We start from the raw sequence: 19,686 nt of genomic DNA, 5'->3' as shown, positions 1-19,686 counted from the left end.
AAATGGATGAGGAATGTCAAGACTTCAAAGGAGCCAAAATGAGAACTCGATCCCAAGCTGATTGGAAACAGGTATGAAGCACAAATGCTTCAGTTGCTAAAAATTCCTTTCTTCCACGGCTACTACTAGACATTTAATGTAATGTAAGGACAATTTTGCATGATAATAGCAGTATCTTTGCAAAATTGAGCAGTTTGGACTTTGATTTCCTTATGATTTGTGAATGACTCTTCATTTGACACCTGATTGTGCTTTTCAAAGAAAGGTTCCAGTACTTCTATTTATCGAAATAGCAGTATATATGTTGCATCAGAAAATATGTTGATGTCTACGATTCAAATACATAACGATCAACACATATGACAACTAATATTCAAAGTAATTAATTTACTTTGACCTAGTGTTCAATATTGATTTAAGTTGATTGCTGGTAGAGCCTACATAAAGCTATTTCAAGAATCTTTAGAAAATTTTAAAACTGATTTGATGAATTGAATAGCAAAGTCATCATTTAACACATACAAATACTACTACCTAAGAACAGCAAGAAATTAACATGACAAATTTTGGTTATAGCCTCAATCACATCTATGTTCATAGTGTTCACACAAACTCTACTGTTTCTTTATGTAGTATATATTCCACACTTTACCAGACACAAATGTTCATTCAAAAAGTTGATAAAAATCACGGTAATTTTTATTCAAAAAGATAAAAAAAATCACTTCCTAGTTCCTATCATATTCAATCTCAAATCAAACACATTATCAAAAAAATCCATAAAAAAAAGTAAGATAGAGATTTCAATCTAAAATTTTCTTACCATTTTTGTAGATTTCCGTGTACCGTGTTTGGTTTACCAGAAAAAAAAATGATGAAATTCACCAATTATTCAATCTGGGGAATAACGAAATTGTAAGAAGATAATTGGGTAAAAATTGTATTAGAAAAAATCTTTAAATGATGTCATTATCATCATTTCAGACTCAAAATGAAGAATAATAGGGGAAAATCTGGGTAAAACTGAAGAAATGGTGTAGGGTTTTTTGGGTGATGATGATTGCGATATATGAAAGAAATTGGGGGAAATTATAGAGTGAAAGTCAATGGATTAAAGCAGGTACAAATGAAATCTGCGTAAGGAAGACTTTGAACAAGAATTTGATGAATACATCATTATCTATCTATGAAATTCTAAATGTCATCCTCAAACTTTTAAGATTCATATACAAAGTTACAAAACTTTCATCATAACATTTATAAAAAAAAATAAAAAAATAAAAAAACCCAATCATAAAGTACCTACAAATAAATTTAAAAAAAACCCAAAAAAGTTTAATTTCACAATCAAAGATTTCTGCTATAGATTCATATTAGTAATTTTATGGTAATTTATTTATTCATTTATTTATTTATTTAATTATTAATATTATATTACCTTAATACTCTTTGACTTTTGGTTGACTTTGACTCGTAGTCAAAAAACTCTTATAACCTCTCATTTTGCTGTATTAAATTACCATGTAACCACCTTTATTTCCACGAACCCTAACTTCCCTTGTGTAACTACCTACTACTCTCAATTCACTATCATGATCCCCCATCATGCCAATAACTCCCCATTATTCTAGTAACCCACCTTACTTTCATTCCTTATAAATACTTGTTGCATATCACATTTGCATTCTATGCTCATTATTCTATAACCAAACTCTACGCAAATTGTTATTCACCAGTAGACCAAATACAATCATCCCACATCTCCATACATTACCTCGCATTCAAGTTAAAATTATTCACTTGTTCATCTCCTCATTGATCTGACTTGAGCGTCGGAGAGGTTTTCCGGGAGATCACCCCCCGGGCAAGGCTAACGTGTTGCGTTGCAGGAATTTAGGTCACTTCCAATCCGTTGATCGCTGATCTCGATAACGCTTCCACTTCAAGTATTCCAAGTGCCTCGCACTTCCTCGTTTATTGTAAAACTTGAACAAAAAGTCATGGCTCCCAAGAGGAATCCAACGCACACCGCTACCGTACACAGCACAGATACAGACACTTCAGCGGGTCACGCTAACAATCAAGCCGTGACTCGCCGTGATCTGGACATGCTAGCTCGAAACCTCACTGCTGCTTTCTCCGAACAACTCCACGCCGTCATGAATCATAATAACCTTGCTCAACAGCGAATATCGGAAGATATGGCGGACCAGATAAAGAATCTGCAAGAACGGATCGAACAATGAGATACCGAAATCCCACGAATCTCAGGATGGGAACTCAGGAATGTCACGTTCCAGCAAAAGAAATAAGGAAAGACGGGAGAGATCCAAGACCCATAGAAGCCTCAACAGAACTGATTTCCAAGACGGTGAATCCAAAACCGCCTCCCGAGATGCCCGTACTTATCTGGAAAGCAAGAAGCAGAGGATATCCGAAAGCGTCAATCATTGGTGGACAAAAGGAGGGAGGAAAGGAAGAAAGTGCAATTGACGGGATCTAGCCATCCCATCAGCCCCATCATAACGCCGCGGAATGACAATTGCATGGGTAATCTTCCTGAAGATTCCATGCCAATAAACCCCCCGCTAGCTCCTGAAGTACTGGATACCCCCAACCCGAAAAAAATAAAGATCCCGAATATGGCGCCCTTCGACGGAACATCATGCCCGGAGGAGCACTTAATCGCATACAAAAATCTGATGTTGTTGTACACTACTGACCCAGCATTGTAGTGCAAATTCTTCCCAACTACTCTCACAGGAGTACCCTTGACATGGTACACTTCCCTTCCACTGAGAAGTATCCATACTTTTGCCCAATCAGAGAGCAAATTCCTGGGTCACTTTGTAGCATCCATAAGGCAAGAAAAATCAAATTTCCACTTGCTCAGCATAACGCAATTAGAAGGGGAATCCATATCGTCGTATTTGAAGAAATTCCATGAGGCGGTGCTGGAAGTAACGAATTTAGAGGAATCAGTTGCCTTAAACGCCCTGATCAACGGAATGAAGGCTCAAAAGTTGAAGTTCCAGTTGGTCGAAAGTCAAGTGAAGACATATGCGGAAGCCATGAAACAATGTCAAAGCTATGTCACGGCCTCTGAGATATGTTAGGCACATGACCCCAAAAAGCGAAGGTCAAAGAAGAAGGATCCAATATCCTCCCATCAATCCTCAAGGAACAGAGAGGAATACTCATTAAGGAGGGATAGAAACTACATGCCACATTGTCCGGAACCCCCATCAGATATGGGACCACCACGATCCAGACATGTGTACGCCACGGAAGTGGAAGCCAGGACACGGAACATACTCGACGGAGGTAACGATCTGATGTTCAACTGGAATAGAAAAGACATATTCTTCACCATCCGGGACGAGTTGCCAACTCCACCTCCTACTACCACCCCTTCTGATCGTCGCAACTACAATTTGTGGTGTCATTACCACAAAGAATATGGCCATACCTTGGCCCAATGTCGCGAACGCAAGCGTATCCTACATCAGCTAGCTGACGAGGGGAAGTTAACACGGTTCGTCAATCGGAAAGACTATGGCACAAGAAGCGATACTAAAAAAAGACCTTGGAACCCGAAACGCATATCTCCCAGAAGAGATGAGACTAGACGCGAAAGTTCCGACACTCAAGGAACTATCTACATGGTTTTTGGCGGCTACTCCGAAGCATACCCTACTATTTGCGCTGCGAGAGACAGCGTCTATACTCTGCTCAAACGACCACCAAAAACCACATCAAATGGGCCCATCATGAGATTCGATGCTACTACTTCCCAACCGCTGCAACAACCACACACTAATCCTTTAGTGGTTACCATCAAAATTGGGCAAATGAAGGCGAGGCGAGTATTGGTGGATACCGGAAGCACAACCGATCTTATAACGATGGAATGCCTCAGGCAAATGAAGTTCGAAGAAAACCACTTGCAGCCCCTCGATAAACCCTTGATCGGGTTCGGAGGAAATCAAGTCATACCCCTAGGAACAATCATACTCCCTGTTCGGGTGGGGGAGAGAGACAGGAGTAGAACAATGCCCATACGATTCACGGTGGTGGACTTGACATTCCCTTACAATGCCATTATCCCCACTCATCAACAAAATCAAAACCGCAATGGACACCTTGAAACGAGGAACTTCCGTCATCCCCTCCAAAAGAGGAAGGGTAGAACAGTCTCCATCCGTCATGAGTGTGTACATGGACAACCCCAACACACATCAAAGGCCTTACTCGGTTGAACTATATGAAAGACCTTCCAGAGACGGTAAAACAGGATATCTTGGCTACCGTCGCTGAGTTCCGTGACATCTTCGCTTTTTCTACGGAAGAGATGCCTGTGGTTTTCGAACCTTTCAGTTCGGGCCTGCTCTTGAAACATATTCTGAAGTTCAGAATTGATTTCAAAAGCCGTCTCCTTTTCAAAGAAAGTCTTTTACAGGTCCGGAGACATAGTGGCCAACATGATGCATTTGACATCCCGATTGGCACTTTGCCATCGGTTAAGGATAGCCTGAGTGACCTCCTCATTGGGAGCGTCGGGCATTTCCTCATCAAGGGCGTATTCCTTTTGCTCTTGCATCAGTACAATGTGCAGATCTTTGCCAATCAAGAAAGTTTGGCCCCCTCAACTTCTCCTTGTCGAGAATTGAGCGTAAAGAGAATTGGTTGTTGTTTGAGTTACTTGCAGACATGGTTCTACAATTGAAAGAATTTGAAGTGAAAAACCATTCATAATTCAATAATTTGAAATTTAAAAGCGTTCATGCATATTTTAAACATATTGAGCATTTTATCCACGCATTTATAAAATTGTCCTTTTTAGGCGAGAATAAAATGATTCCGAGATCCTAAAGATTAAGAAATGGTTAAGCTTGCTTTGGCTTGTCTTAATCATTACATATCTTAAGGTAAACAATCCAATTGCTAATAGCTCCAAGCTACTCTCGGTTTGATAAAATGTCGCATCTAATGCATCCTTGACATTTTATCTCTTTTGCCACGACATCTAAGGACTCCTTACTGATATCGTTTAGCTTAACCAAGATAACTTGTATCCTAGTATACCTTACGTTCCTAGGGAAGTAGTGATGTCTCGCTTTGGCGTAGTCCATCACGTACGCGCATTAGTTCGGTAAGTGTTGTTCTTGGAACGATAAATTTTAGCTCAATATTATTAAGGGACATAGGGTTTTTATATTGGTTGATTTAAGTGAATTTAACCAATCATCGCAACATATAGCAATCCTAGACATGCATCCAACAATCATATATAGTAACAAAATATAAAGCATAAAAATAGATGCATTTGGCAACTAGCATGACCCCTTGAAATCTTCAATTTCCATGAGTCTTCATCTTGGCTCGTCTTCATCGAAACGCCGTCTTGAGACATCTTGGCTAAAATAAAATAAACTAGCTAGAACGACTAAGATTAATCTAATAGTACAAAAATACTTAACGATTCGCAGACCGTATTTAGATTTACAAAAATACATAACGAAGCGCAGTCCGTATTTTCTATCCTAGTCGGGCCCCACTAGTTGCCATTTTCAATAACCTGTTTTGAAAACAATCTTTCGTTCACCCATTCACTATTTGTGAATGGTCCATGCAATTTTACGAAATACAATAATTAAACACGCAAAACTAGTAACTAACTTAGGTGGTTAATCCGATTCACGTGCCTAATTAAAACTAGTCAAAGTTGTTTAATCCATTATTTCTAAATGCAAAATGCTCAAGTAATCAACTAAGCTTCCACTAAATTCCGCATCCACACTTATGTTGGCTTAACCCAATATTTGTTAAAATTTTGCAAAACCAAAAATCGAGGTTTTTTAACCTCGTTAAAATAAATACCAAAAATATTTTAAATACAAGATAATGAAAAATATTATAGCCCAAGTTTTAAGAAAAAACACCCCAACATAACCCTTTGAGGGTGCGCACCATGGCTGTTAGGCAGCCCATGGCCTGGTGCCATGGTGCATAGGCGAGGTACGCTGTGCCCAGCATGTTCTGCTACTAATGCCAGCTGCCTGCTAGCATTTTGTGCATGCTTGCTAGCACGCTGGTGCCTGTGAGCATCTGGCCTTGGTGACACTTGTGGTTTTGCATCAATTTGCGTGCATTTCCTCGGAATTTTAATTCGGATTTGTGTGACATGATTAATTCCAAATTACATTTTAGAATCAATTTAAGGGAAATTAAAAATAAGTCCAACTAAATAAATTTAATTTTATTGGTGCACAACCCTAAATTTAAAATAAAAAATTATTTTTGAACAAAATTAGGTCTTTCTTTATGCTTAAAATAATATGCAAAATCAACAATGGATTTGACAAATGGGAGTTGGAAAAATAAACTAATCATCTAATGATAAAATTTTCCAACTTGCATACTTGTGCAAAATACCAAGATTACATCTTCCAATATGAAGATTAATCAAATTTTACTCACAAGTATTTGAGCTTGATGGATTTTAATCAACCAAACATGAAAAATCCAAACTTTGTTCAATATGAAATTTAGGGTTAGGGTTCCAATCATTTAAACCTTTAAAGATTAGAACTTTTTACATTTTAGGAACTTAAAATTACAAGTTCACAACAAGCTGTCACATTTTATTGCAATTTATTTGCAAAATTTGTGAAAAAACAAGTTAATGTGAAAAAAGGTATATCAACTTAAGCACTAATAAAAAAACTCCACTATTATGCTTAAGGATATTTTTAAAAACAGTAGATTAGTAATCCAAATGTGCATTTAATCTAACCTTATAATGCTTGCATTAATCAAGGCTTAAAATGAATTAAAATTTTCGTTGCAAAACGAAAAACCCCAAAAAAAATGGGTTTTTGGTTCGAATTTGGCTTCTGCATAGCCCTCAAAGAGAATTGAATCTTTTCCAGAATATCGATTCCACCCAAAAATCACTATTTTTGAGCCAAAATCTGGGTTCGACAACCAAATTGAGAATAAAACCGAGTTTTAAAATTAATTAAAATGAGCTTCTAATCTAATTAGAAGAACATGAACTAGAAACATAAACTTTTTTAAAACGCCTTAATTAATAAGTAATTGGAAAAATTAAAAGGAGCATGGCTCCGATACCGCTGTAGGGTTTCGTAGTGACCTGACACTACGCGGAAGGAAGCCCCCAAAGACCCGCCCCCTTAATAAAAGAAATTAAAAAGCATAATAAACATAATTAAGCAAGACTAAGAACAAGAGTTATACCTTTGTCGCGTGCTTCACTCCCGATGAGCTCTTACTTCAAAATCCCGAAACTACGAGATCTCCGATGAATTGTACCCTTGACCCAACCCGAGCGTCCCAAGTCTTGAAGGTTAGTCAAGACCCGGACTAACAAAACTATAAGTTTTACGAATCAAAGCTTTACTCTAATTACAAGAGTCTCCTTTTTAATTCCATTCAAGGTTGTATCTTTCCAATGCCCATGCCCTTGGTATTTATAGGGAAGAGAACCCTTTATTTCCAATCTCCCATCAATGTGGGAGAATGGGTAAAATCAACAATTTATTTAATTCCAAATTAAATAAATAATCAACTTAATCACATTGCGACAAGTGGCAAAATCACATGCTAATGAGTGATGGCCAAGGCTAGGTGGTGGCGGGACCATTTACCTTTTTCCTTAAGGCCCTTGATTGGTCCCCACAAGCAAGCACAAAACCGAGTCAAGGAGGGCTGGCTGGCTGCCAGCTAGCATAGCCTTGCTACCCAACATCCCAGCTAGCCAGTGCGTGCTGGTGTTAGGCTGTGCTGGTGCTAGTGCTTTGTGCTAGCACCTAGCACTAGTGCAGGCGCTGGCCCCAGCATCCCACGCACCACATGCATCCCCGCTACAACTCTCGCACACGCACATGCCTCGCACCACGCACCAGTTTCCCACACACTCGCATGCTGCTGCTGCTATGCCTTCCACGCACACGCACACGCACATAAGGCCTACCATGGTGTGTGCTTGTGCGAGGAGCCTGCGATGCTGTCTAGCACCCAGCCACGAATGTTGCGATGCAGTGCCATACGAAGGCACGCATGTACGCAGGCATGCTGCTGTAATGATGCGATAGGCTAAGGCACAAGCACACGCACACACGCAATGGCCTAACCATGCGATGGTGCTGTGCTTGTGTTGTGATGGTGCGCCTAGCCATGCTAGCTAGCTTGAACTAGCCTACCATCCACATGGTTAGACCATCGTGGTGCTACGGCTACTCTCGTACTTGTCGCTTGTGATATTGCGACGCTCGGCCTCGACGCCCTAGGCTCGATATTTGACGTCTGTATTCGTAAAACTCTGTCGACTCATTAAATCCTTTCGGATTAATTCGTTGTCTCGGATTGGTGATTTGATTGATTTTGACCTAGGGATGCAAACGGGGCGGGGATTGGAATTCCCATTCCCATCCTCATCTGTTAATGCAATACCCATCCCCGTCCCCATCCCCGCGGCGGGTATAATTTTTTTCCCCGTCCCCTCCCCGATGGGTTTGTACCTAAAACCATCCCCGCCCCACCACCCATTTGGGTATCAATCTCCGTCTAATACCCATTTTTCCTGCCCCACCACCCGTCAAATCCCCGCTTAATACCCATTTGTGCCACATATTTATATTCAATCATTTGGGTCTTAAAACCCATAATACATATCCAAACTCCAAAGTCTCAAACAAATACACATTCAATGTCTCAAATAAACCGGGGTTTCCTAAAATTTGAAAAAAAAGATTTTTTAAATAAATTTAGTGTTTCCCAAAATTTTACATATCTTGAGGCGGGGCGAGGCAGGGCGGGGATGGGGTGGGTATCACCTAAAACCCATCCCCAGCCCCATCCTCATCCCCGTGGTGAGTATGAATTTTATACACGTACCCGCCCCATGACCCATCAAACCGGGACCCATCCCCGCCCCATCGGGGTGGGGATGGGGCGGGTCTCCTATTAGACCCGCCCCGCTTGCATCCCTGGTTCAACCCGAAGGGTTCAGTTAAGATTAAGCTGTAATATCAATTGTACCTTCATATTACTTATCGGAAGCAGCCTTCGCCTAGGGATTTCGATCACTTGATCTTACTTAAGAATTAAATCTGTAATAATTCTGAACCCTCTATCAGAATGATACACTTGTTGGAAGGACACTATTCTTTTCATTTAACAATCTGGAATGTAGTCAAGCTATCTAATCCAGTTGATATTTCATCCATGAAGATTGTTTTCTTCATCCCAAAAATGAGTTCTCCTGCATTAGGTGAGATAGCATCAAAAGATTGCAAAGAAGTGCATATGTCATTAGAATAAAAAAAAGTTGACAACTAGTAGAGTCAGTTGAATGAAAGAATAGACAACCTGAAGTAACTCTCTTTCTTTTAACACCCGAAACCCCTCAATTCATGTCATCATCAAATACTATATCAACACATATATTAAGGCCGAGAACTTTGTGAAGGTAATATTTTGCAATGCTGTGCGTTTTTTCGCCAACTGATAACGCCTAGAGTACATGTCATCAAATAATTACACTATTCGTAAATTGCTGAGCTTACTCTCTACGTAAGAGGCAGAGAACAAGGTCATTTATAAAACACAACCTTCATATACGCATCTATTTTTGGGTTTAGATGTATATTTGTTTCTTTCTCTAATTAAATAAGTTCCTCCATATATCTTGCAAATCACATAACCGGACTCAATACTTAAAATTGTGAGAAAAAAAGATAACCGACTCAAAACTTCAAGCATATACTTGTTACTGTGTTCTTTGTTTAATATCGTCAAGGAAAAGTAATGTGTTCATTGTTGGCGGTGTGATGTTTGATCTCATTAATTTCATAGTTGATGCTTCTTTATTCCCTGCATATTACACTCAAGGATGTTACGTATGAGTTTTATTGGATTGATTTTAAGCACCACATTCCCAAATTTACATCTCTCTCACCTTATCACCCGAGCTTACCCTTTAAAAGTCCTCTTGACTTGGAGGGTAAGATTTTGTGCAAGTCTTGACGAAGGTCATCAAATCGAAGTGAGGTATGAGCTAATATGGTTGAACATCCTTGGGGAAGGTTCAAGCTTGAGGAAAGGAAGCGGTAAGATTGGTTGGTTATTGAAGGGTGCTACAATTTATTGTTTCATTCATGTCATTTATTTGTGACACATATCTTGAGTCTTGAAATAAAAGGATTTTGGTTTTCAATACATTACTCTAGGATAGTAAGAACTAGGGGTAAGCAAAGACCCAGGGTACCTGGTACCAGACCCCGAACCGGTTAGGACCCTGTTGAAACAGATTCCGATTCCAACTCCTGGAAATTCAAACCGGTAGCCACCGGGTACCCAATTATTTAATATGTTTTAATCTTTTTTTTTGTAAAACAACCTCTCTCTTTCTCTCTCCTCCCTTTCCTCTTCTTGCCCTCATCAGTATTCACTAATCACTATCACCGATTCACCGCCTCTTTCTTTCTCTCTCCTCTCTTTCCTCTTCCTCCACAAGGATCTTCATTAAAATCGCCGCTTCTCGTTGCTCTTGATACTAGCAACCGACATTTTCACCTAGCATCCAGTCATCCACCGTTCTCCACTTCCATCCTCTCCCCGACGCCAGTAAGTCCTACTTCTCTTAATTCTTATTTTTTTGAGATATTATCAATGGTACCCCTGTATTATAACAATTTATCAATGGTACCCCCGTTAATTCCAATGGTACCCCCCAACTATATCGCTAATTACAACTGTGACACTATTGTACTTTTTTCCGTTAAATGCCCATTAAATTTTATAAAAAACCAACCATGGTTATAGTTTCTGATTCATTTGCTTTCCCTCTTCCTTTTCCATCCTAACCCGTACTTGCTTACTCTGTCTTCATCATCTTCCTGGGTTGATTACGCCATTGTTGAAGCTTCATCTTTCTCATTGCTGCTTTTCTTGACATTGGTAAGTTCCCTAATCTTTCCTCATTTTTTCTCTGTACATGCAAGATGTTGAGTTGTTTGAGTTATTGCTCTAAATGTCGAGTATAATGTCGCATTTTTTTTTGATTTTATCGTCTTGAATGTTGCGATCATTAGGGTTTTTTCTTGAATTATGCGGTTTAAAAGTGTTCTGAGTCGTTTTTGTAAGGAATAAACCCTAAAAATTAGGACTTTTTTGAATTCTGAATGTGTTAGGCATTGGATGATTGATGTTGGATTTTTTTTTTGTTTTTGTGTTAATAGATTGTAAATGGATGATAGTGTGGTGTTGAAATTTCTATACAAGGGTAAAGAGACAGAAGTTTTTGTTGAAGATGTCGACCTAGTTAACTTGCTAGACATGATCATTGATTATTGGGATAAGGCTGAGAGGGAGGAAGATTTGATGCCTGAACATCCCAGTTTTAGTTATGTATACAAAAAGAAGCATGTTCGACTAGTTGATGATAAAGCATTATTGGGGATGTTTAGTAGAAATAAGGGCAAGGACAGTATTTGCATCCATGTAGGGGAATCTAAACCTAATGCCCTGTTAGATAATGCTTGGAGGCTTAGGGAAACCTTAAAGCAGAATGCACAGAAGAAAGATTTGAGACCTAATCTTCCTCCTGCAGAACCTGATGAGGAAGATGATGATGATGATGTTATGATAATTCCAACCCCTAGTGAACCCTATGAGAAACCGCCTGTGTTGAGTGTTGAGGATGATGTGGACCCCATTCCAACTCTTGTTATACTTGAGAAATAACATGTTGATGATGTGGATGTTGATATACCCTGTGAGGACCAACCTGTAATACTTGAGGAACATGCTGTTGAGGATGATATGGATGTTGAAGATGATTTTGATATAGAAGTGGACCCCATTCTAACCCCATTGCAGATTGTGAAGCCCAAGGGCTGGAAACCATCAAAGACTGAGTTTAGGTCCAAATTGCCTGTTTTGAGAAGGAGTAGCAGACATGTTGAGATAAACCCACCATCCCCTGGCAACATCAATTATGTTATCATTGAAAATACTGAGTTATTGAATGAGATAAATCCAGCTGATGAAGTTAATGATGAAGCAAATGATACTATCCAAAGTCAAGGTAATGATTAGAGATGGTCATGAGTCCAGGACCCTGTTGGACCCGCCCCGGACCCTGTTGGACCCGCCCCGGACCCTGTTGGACCCGCCCCTTTTTTAAGGGTCTGGATCTTATTTTTTGAGACCCATCGGATCCAGTCGGATCTGGATCCAGAAAATATTTGACGGGTCCGGGTCCGGGTCCGGGTCTCAAGGTGCAGACCGGACACGGACCTAGACCCTAGACCCGCCCCTCAGACCCGGACTCGGACCCTATACAATTAAATATTTTTTTTACTTTTTAGTAATTATTTTGTATTTGAATTTCATGGACTCGAATACGTGTTTGTAATACGATAATAAGTTACTTACAAAAATAAAAAAAGACTCGAAAAAGGTTCAATTTCGACAATCAAAGAGACTTTGTTTAAGACCCATTAAGGACCCATCAAGGACCCTAGACCCGTCAGATCCAGCGGGTCTGGGTCTAGGTCTGAAAATTTTGGACCCTTAGGGTCCGGATCTTGGTCTAGATCTATAAAAAATAAAAGGGTCCGGGTCCGGGTCTTGCCAGACCTGCTCCAGACCTGCCCCATGACCATCCCTAGTAATGATGAAGGTAATGTGGAGAAGACAACACCAAATAGAACACAAAAGAAAACTCTAAACAAAACCCGAAATAAAATCTCAAAGACAAATGCTAAGAAATATTCTAGTTTGAACAAAAAAATCCCAAAGACCACTATGAAAAGAAAGGGAATTAAGAAGACAGTTATTAGAAAGTCTGCAAGACTAATGCAACAGAATAAGAAGGCTTCTGTTGCATTCAAAACACGATCCTTGCTCAGTGAAAGTGATGATGAATCTTTCGGTCCAACCATGTCATTCCATAGTAGTGACAGTGAAAGTGTGTCTTTGGTTGATAGTGGTAAAGAGGCTGAGGTAGAGGAGGGAATTAGGATGGAAGATGTTGATGCAGATCATTTTGATCCATTTGAAGGACCAGCTTGGGATGATCAATGTGATGACTTTGATAATTATTTAACTAAGTTGTATAAGAATGGGGAATTGTACACAGACAAAGGTTTTGGGAACATTGTGATTAAGGAGTGACAATTGTTTACAGATAAGCAACATTTGAGGGATGTGATTAGGGATTATTGCATACAATCTGGTTTTTTAGTGATTGTTGATAAAGCAGACAGACTTAGGTACACAATTAGTTGTAGTGAAGCGAAATGTGAGTGGAGATTGCATGCTTCTAGGCTGCCTGATGGTGTTACTTGGGCTATCAAAAAAATTCAAAATGCTGAAAACACATGCTTGGGGTTAGAAACCAAAAACTCTATGGTAATAGTGAAGTAGGCATGCTATGCCTTATTGGAGGACATAAGGGCTAATAATGACATCCTAGGTAAGGCTTTGAATGAGCTTTTGTGGTCCAAATATGGTGTTGAGATGGCACAACCAAGCTTGTATAGGGTGAGGAACATGGCCTTGAGTATCATTAATGGTGGGCATGATACATCATACAGTGCATTGCCATCTTACTGTGATGTTATCAAATCAAAAAACGAGGGTTCATATGCAAATTGCGCTTGGTATCCCCCTACACATCCTGATAGACCCCTAGTATTTATGAGCATTTTTGTATCTTTCAAGGCATCTCTGGATGGCCTTTTTTCTGGTTGTAGAAGTGTTATTGGAGTGGATGGTGCTCATTTAAAGGGTAATTATGGTGGTGTTTTGTTATCTGCAATTGCCATTGATGGCAACAATGAAATTTTTCCAGTGGCATGGGGTATTGTTTCATGTGAAGATGAAGAGAGTTGGAAGTTCTTCATTTGGCATCTTAAACATGTGCTTGAACTAAGTAACAGGGGAGACAATTGGTGCATAATATCTGACAGGCAGAAGCTAAGAACACTTATTACTTAGTATTTCATTGATTATGCATAATCTTCTAAACCTAATCTTAATATGTTGTTTTCAAATGCAGGGAATTAAGAAGGCTCTCAATGATTTGTGGCCTAAGGTGTAAAGAAGGTATTGTTGCAGACACCTTAGTGCCAACTGGAAGAAGTCTTTTCTTGGACCTAAGTTATGGCAACTGTTTTGGCTAGCATGTGGGGCCTTCTCAACCTTCACATTTGCAATGGCCATGAATGAGATTGAAAAAAACAACCCTGAGGCAAGGAAATGGCTTGATAATTTGGGTCCACAGGAGAGATGGACAAAACATAAATTTGATCCTGAATTGAAGTGTGACATTAACAAGACAAATTTTGTGGAAAGCTTCAATGCAATCCTAGGAACTGACAGGTGCAAGCCAGTGTTAAGTTTGTTAGAGGGAATTAAGAGAGTGACAATGGTTAGGTTAGCTGCAAGGAGGCAGAAGTGTGAAGATTGGGAGAGGTTGTGTCCAAACATTGTGAAGAGAGTTTAAGTATTGTGCAATGAGAGTAGGTCTTGCAGGGCTTTCATGTCTAGTCCAGGGGAGTATGAGGCAATGAGAGCCATTCTTCATGAAGGTCTTGAATCACAATCATTGCTTCATGATTAGTATTCAGTGGAGAAATATAAGTTGGCCTATCGTCACAACATTAAACCTATCCCTAACCAGGATAAGTGGCTAGCTACTGAACACCCCACTATATTACCTCCTGTGCTCAAAAGAGGTATTGATAGGCCTTGTAGGAACAGAAAGAGAGGTGATGATGAAGAGAGGAAGGAAAAGAGGAGTAAGACAATAAAATGTGGGAAGTGTGGATATTTTGGTCAAAACAAGGCCACATACAAAGGAGGGGCAACAAAAAAACAAAAGGCAGCAAGAAACACTGATGATGCTTCAACTTCCAAGAGCAAGGGAATGTCATTAGTAAAGCAGAAGGCATCATCAAAAAAGGGAAAGAGCGAAGCAAAATTGAATAGTATTTGTGTTATGTGATTGTAGTTACTTAACTTTTGACTTAATTAGGATAAACAGTAGATTAATCCTCTTATGATTATAATTACTAATCCTCTTTTGTATAAGCAATGCATGATTATGAATGAACAACAACTTACTCCTCTTTTGTATAAATAATGTATGATTATGGATGAACAACACCAACTTGGTATGCATATTGATCTAATTCCCATTTTTGGTAATGAACATGTGTTTTGTAAAGAAAGATAAAGTACAATCTTACTTTTACATGGCAAGAACCAACATAATACCTAAGCTTACATAGATAGAAACCATTACAACGCTTACAATCTTACTTTACAATCGCAAGAAAAACCAATAATAGGTAGAACATTACAACAAATTTCATGAAAACCAGATACTTAAGTAAGCTATCAACCTTCTTGGACAACCCTTCAACAGTAGCTTTGAGTTCATTAAATTGTTCGCCATTCAACATTACAGGAGCAGCACCTTGTACCTCTGCAGGTGCAGCTTCATCAATGTTTCCTTCAAATTAGCATCATAACCCCATTCAAATTCTTGGCACGACATACATTTGTAGTAGATTCTTCTCAGATTGCTATTTGAACCCGAAACCTTAATATCATAGAAATTTGTTGGGTCACAGTAACATTTCTTCAACCTTACCCAGCTATCACCAACTTTAATGGAATTAACGTTAGGGCTTCCATGTCGTCTTTTGGTAGTACCAGAATACACCTTAGTGAAGAATGATGAGTTCCTTGAGGAAGCAGCCATGGAAGTAGAGAAGGAAGAGAAGAGGGAAAAGGGAAGAAGAAGATATGTGTGTTTGAAGTGATGCTGGGTATATAAACAATTAGAAACTAACCATGATTAGGTTAAATTCAAAATTTAACGGACATTTAACGGAAAAAAGTACAATAGTGTCACGGTTGTAATTAGCGATACAGTTGGGGGGTACCATTGGAATTAATGGGGGTGCCATTGATAAATTGCTACAATACAAGGGTACCATTGATAATATCCCTATTTTTTAAGTACAAATTGTTTCAGATCTATCGTTGTTTCAGATCTACTAGATCAATGGTTGTCAGTTGGACCACAAGTCGTTCGCCCATCTTTTATTGCCGCCTCGCCGCTAAGTACTCCACCCATCTTCTTTTTGAATGTATTCCATAAAGGGTGTAGAGGGCAGTCGTTGACTGGTTGGGGTATCGGGGTGGGGGTTGGGGTGTAGGGTTAAGGTCACAGATAGGGGGGAAGCGAAGGAGGAGGGGTTAGGGTTTCTTGGAAGGTTTAAGGTAGTGGTGTGGGTTGGGGTGAGCGGGGGTAGATTCAGGGTGCTCGGTTGGGTTTCGGGTGGTTTAGGGGTGGGTGGGATGAAGATTGAACATTCAGGTACCCGGTCTTGGAACCGGTTCCAATTGGTCAGGACAGATTCCGAAATTTCTGGACCCGCTTCAACCGGTTTTGGGATCGGGTCCAAGATTTGGATACCCGGTACAACCGGTTCCCGGGACTGGGTCCTGTGAACTTAACCGGGTACCCAGTTCTGCTCACCCTTACTAAGAACACAAACCACTGCAAGTAAAACAAATTAAAACACTATATAGATTACAACTACATGTTACAATTTTATGAACTTGATTTGTATTGTTAGACCATGTTACATTCAACATAACTACCTTCAATAACCCCTGTCATACACTAATTTAAAGTTGCATACTTTACTTGAAAAGGATTCGCTTGCACCTTGACCATCTAGCAGCAAAATCAAAATTCCCCAACTATGAAAACCCCCAAAAATGAAAACTTAAACTCACAAAGATTCATATATGATTACAACTGCACAGTTGTCGACAACTACACTTGCGTACTCATAGCGTTATATTTTACATCGAAACTGCCAAGGGTACAGAATCAGCAATAATTTAAATTGATGCAAACTCTCTTTTTTTGAACATCTGTAAAGAGAACATAAACAAACATCAACCTTATGATATCAACCCAACTCTTTTTTTTATATATATATTTATTTTATAGGGAAGTTCTACGTGGTGGCCTCAAGAATTCAACTTTTCCAACTCTCTTAAGTGGCACCAAGGTTTAGAAAAATTTAACCATAGTGCCCTTTTATAGGTTTATGGCCAACTTATTTAGTTAAAATGGTTAACCTATTTTTTTTTATTAAAAAACTATTTAAATTATATTTTAAAATAATAAAATTTAAAAAAAAGTAAAAAAAATTCCCAAAAATTCTTAGCCACCCCACAAACCCTAACCTTGCCGAAATCCGACCAGGTACCAACTCCCGACCACCGAAACTACCTCCCAGCCAATCCCCGACGTCCAAAACCACCTCCCAGCCAACTTCCGACCACCAAAACCACCTCCCATCCAACCCTTGACCACGGAAACCACCTCATCCAACCCCCGACCACCTAAACCACCAAAACTGGTCGACCTTCCACAGCCCCACCTGACCTTGTCCCGACCCCCAAAATTGCTACCCCGATCCCCAAAACCACTACGAAGTCCAAACCACCACCACCCCCACCGCAAAACCCTAAATTCAACTAGGTCATATGGGGTTGTGGAAGGCCGGCTGGCTAGTTGTGGTGGTTTAGGTGGTCGGGGGTTGGATGGGAGGTGTTTCGGTGGTCGGGAGTTGGTGGCTTGCCGGATTCTGGCAAAGTTAGGGTTTGTGGGGTGGCTGGGAATTTTTGGGAATTTTTTTTTAATTTTATTATTTTATAATATACTTCCTCCGTTCTATTTATATTGCAACAATGGAAATTTTTCAGTATTCATCATGTTTTACCATATAATATGATTTATACATTAAGCAAAATATAGTCATGTAGGATCATGTTGGATTTGTCTCATAAAATACTTTCATAATATCAATTTTCTCTTACACTTATAGATATTTAGCATATAAAATGTGCTTTGGGATGCATAATTTCATCCTTATTGCAATATTAATAGAACGAATGAAGTAATTTAAATAAGTTTTTAAGAAACAAAATCAAAGGTTAACCATTTTAACTAAAAAAAGTTAGCCATAAACCTAAAAATGGGCATTATGGTTAATTTTTCTAAACCTTGGTACCATTTAAGAGAGTTGGAAAAAAGTTCATCTTCCATGTAGAAAAGTTGAATTCATGAAGCCACCATATAGAATTTCCCTATTTTATACAATAAATCACTATTTCAATATTACACCTTAGAAGAAAAATGAGTAACCAACATTTAAATTGAAATTAGCACATAAGTTCTTGCCTAAAAGAAGGTATCAATTGATAATGTTATGCGTTATGAATTTTCAAGCAAATAATCAAAACGACAATTAAATTTTAAGTGTTTGTTTCACTACCTCAATTCTCCTTCCTCCTTTTCTAATTCAATGAGAACTGCATCCCTAACCAAAGAAAACAAAATATAAGGGAAAAGTGAAACCTAGAAAATACTAGATAGTTAATATGGAACAAAAATGGCAGGATTTCAACATCTTCATGCCTCTTCATAAAGATGATTTTACTAACTACAATTGCAACCCTCATCTGAAATTTGAATGAAATTCCTACTCCAATTAAACCTAGAAATAGTTGCAAGACTGTATCCAAGACCTAATTATTCGATATCTAGATGTCTATCCATACCAATTACACTTAATGCCAAATCTCAAGAATAACTTATCTATGAATCTATGACTATTAAGGAAAAGCACTTTCATTATTTTCTCATAGGTAATCAAAAATTGAATTGCCCAAATGATAACCCATACAACAATCAAATGAGAAAGCGAAATTTCAAGAAACATGAGAAATCATGGGTGATCAATCACGTCTTAAAAGAAAATTCCTTCTAGAAATTCAAGCAAGTTTACAAACAAGGCCCACATAACCTAAAACTAATAAAATGTTTGGTATCGTTTTTAGTTTTCAGTTTTCAGTTTTTTTTTTTAAAAAAAAACAAATCATAAGAAACAAGAAACAAGAAAACGATGTTTTCACTTTTTTATTGTCAGTTTTTAAAATTATCATGATTTTAATAAGTTTGACTAATTTTTGATTCTTTATATGACATATATCATATGATTTTGAAAAACAGAAAACCACAGCAATGCCAAACAAGCCCTAAGTTAGTTGATTTTATTTACAATAAGGCCTGCAAATTAACGAATTAGAGAATCGACGAAACACATATATCAAAGCTATCAGAGACAATTAGAGAAACAACAGAATTTGACAAGAAAAAAAATCAAATCCTGGAACCTACCTTAAGTCTAGGAGTTAGTTCATTAAAAATAATGATAAATGGTGTTAAGTTAAGCATAGTATCAACTCTACATTATAAGGGTTTTTTTGGCCAAGCTTCTGACCTTATAGAGCATAGTTTAACACACATAGTTTAACTCGACCAAGGCATTAACAAAATACCTAACACATGACCTTATAGAGCATGTCTATCTTAAGGTAAGTGTGATCATAGTCCGTAATACCCTTGAGATAACTTAACTTAGGCACACTTCTCACTAGTATAAACTATTCTATCAATAAGTAGATGTTTTATCAATGAGTAGATATTCTATCAAAGAGTAAACGTTCTATCAACGCGTAAGCTTTCTACCAAAGAATGAACCTTCTATCATGAAATAACTT

The 19,686-nt window shown here is 38.6% G+C and overlaps 1 protein-coding gene across 4 annotated transcripts in view; it reads right to left on the bottom strand.

The window, feature by feature from the left end:
- LOC130825436 (uncharacterized) overlaps window positions 1–1,269 on the bottom strand; it is a 10,135-nt gene extending 8,866 nt beyond the window's left edge. For all 4 annotated transcript variants that reach the window (XM_057690668.1, XM_057690667.1, XM_057690669.1 and 1 more), the window contains exon 1: window positions 824–1,269. Coding sequence is in view for 1 of the 4 variants with exons in the window: in XM_057690666.1 (XP_057546649.1) it covers window positions 824–826 (3 nt within the window). In the remaining 3 variants the exon portion in view is untranslated. The remainder of the gene's footprint in view (window positions 1–823) is intronic.
- Window positions 1,270–19,686: the final 18,417 nt, after the last annotated feature.

The sequence above is a fragment of the Amaranthus tricolor genome, chromosome 10, assembly GCF_026212465.1.
Source record: "Amaranthus tricolor cultivar Red isolate AtriRed21 chromosome 10, ASM2621246v1, whole genome shotgun sequence".
Lineage (NCBI taxonomy): Eukaryota > Viridiplantae > Streptophyta > Magnoliopsida > Caryophyllales > Amaranthaceae > Amaranthus > Amaranthus tricolor.
The sequence above is the reverse complement of the archived record's forward strand: the minus strand, read 5'-3'. Positions and strand labels throughout refer to the sequence as shown.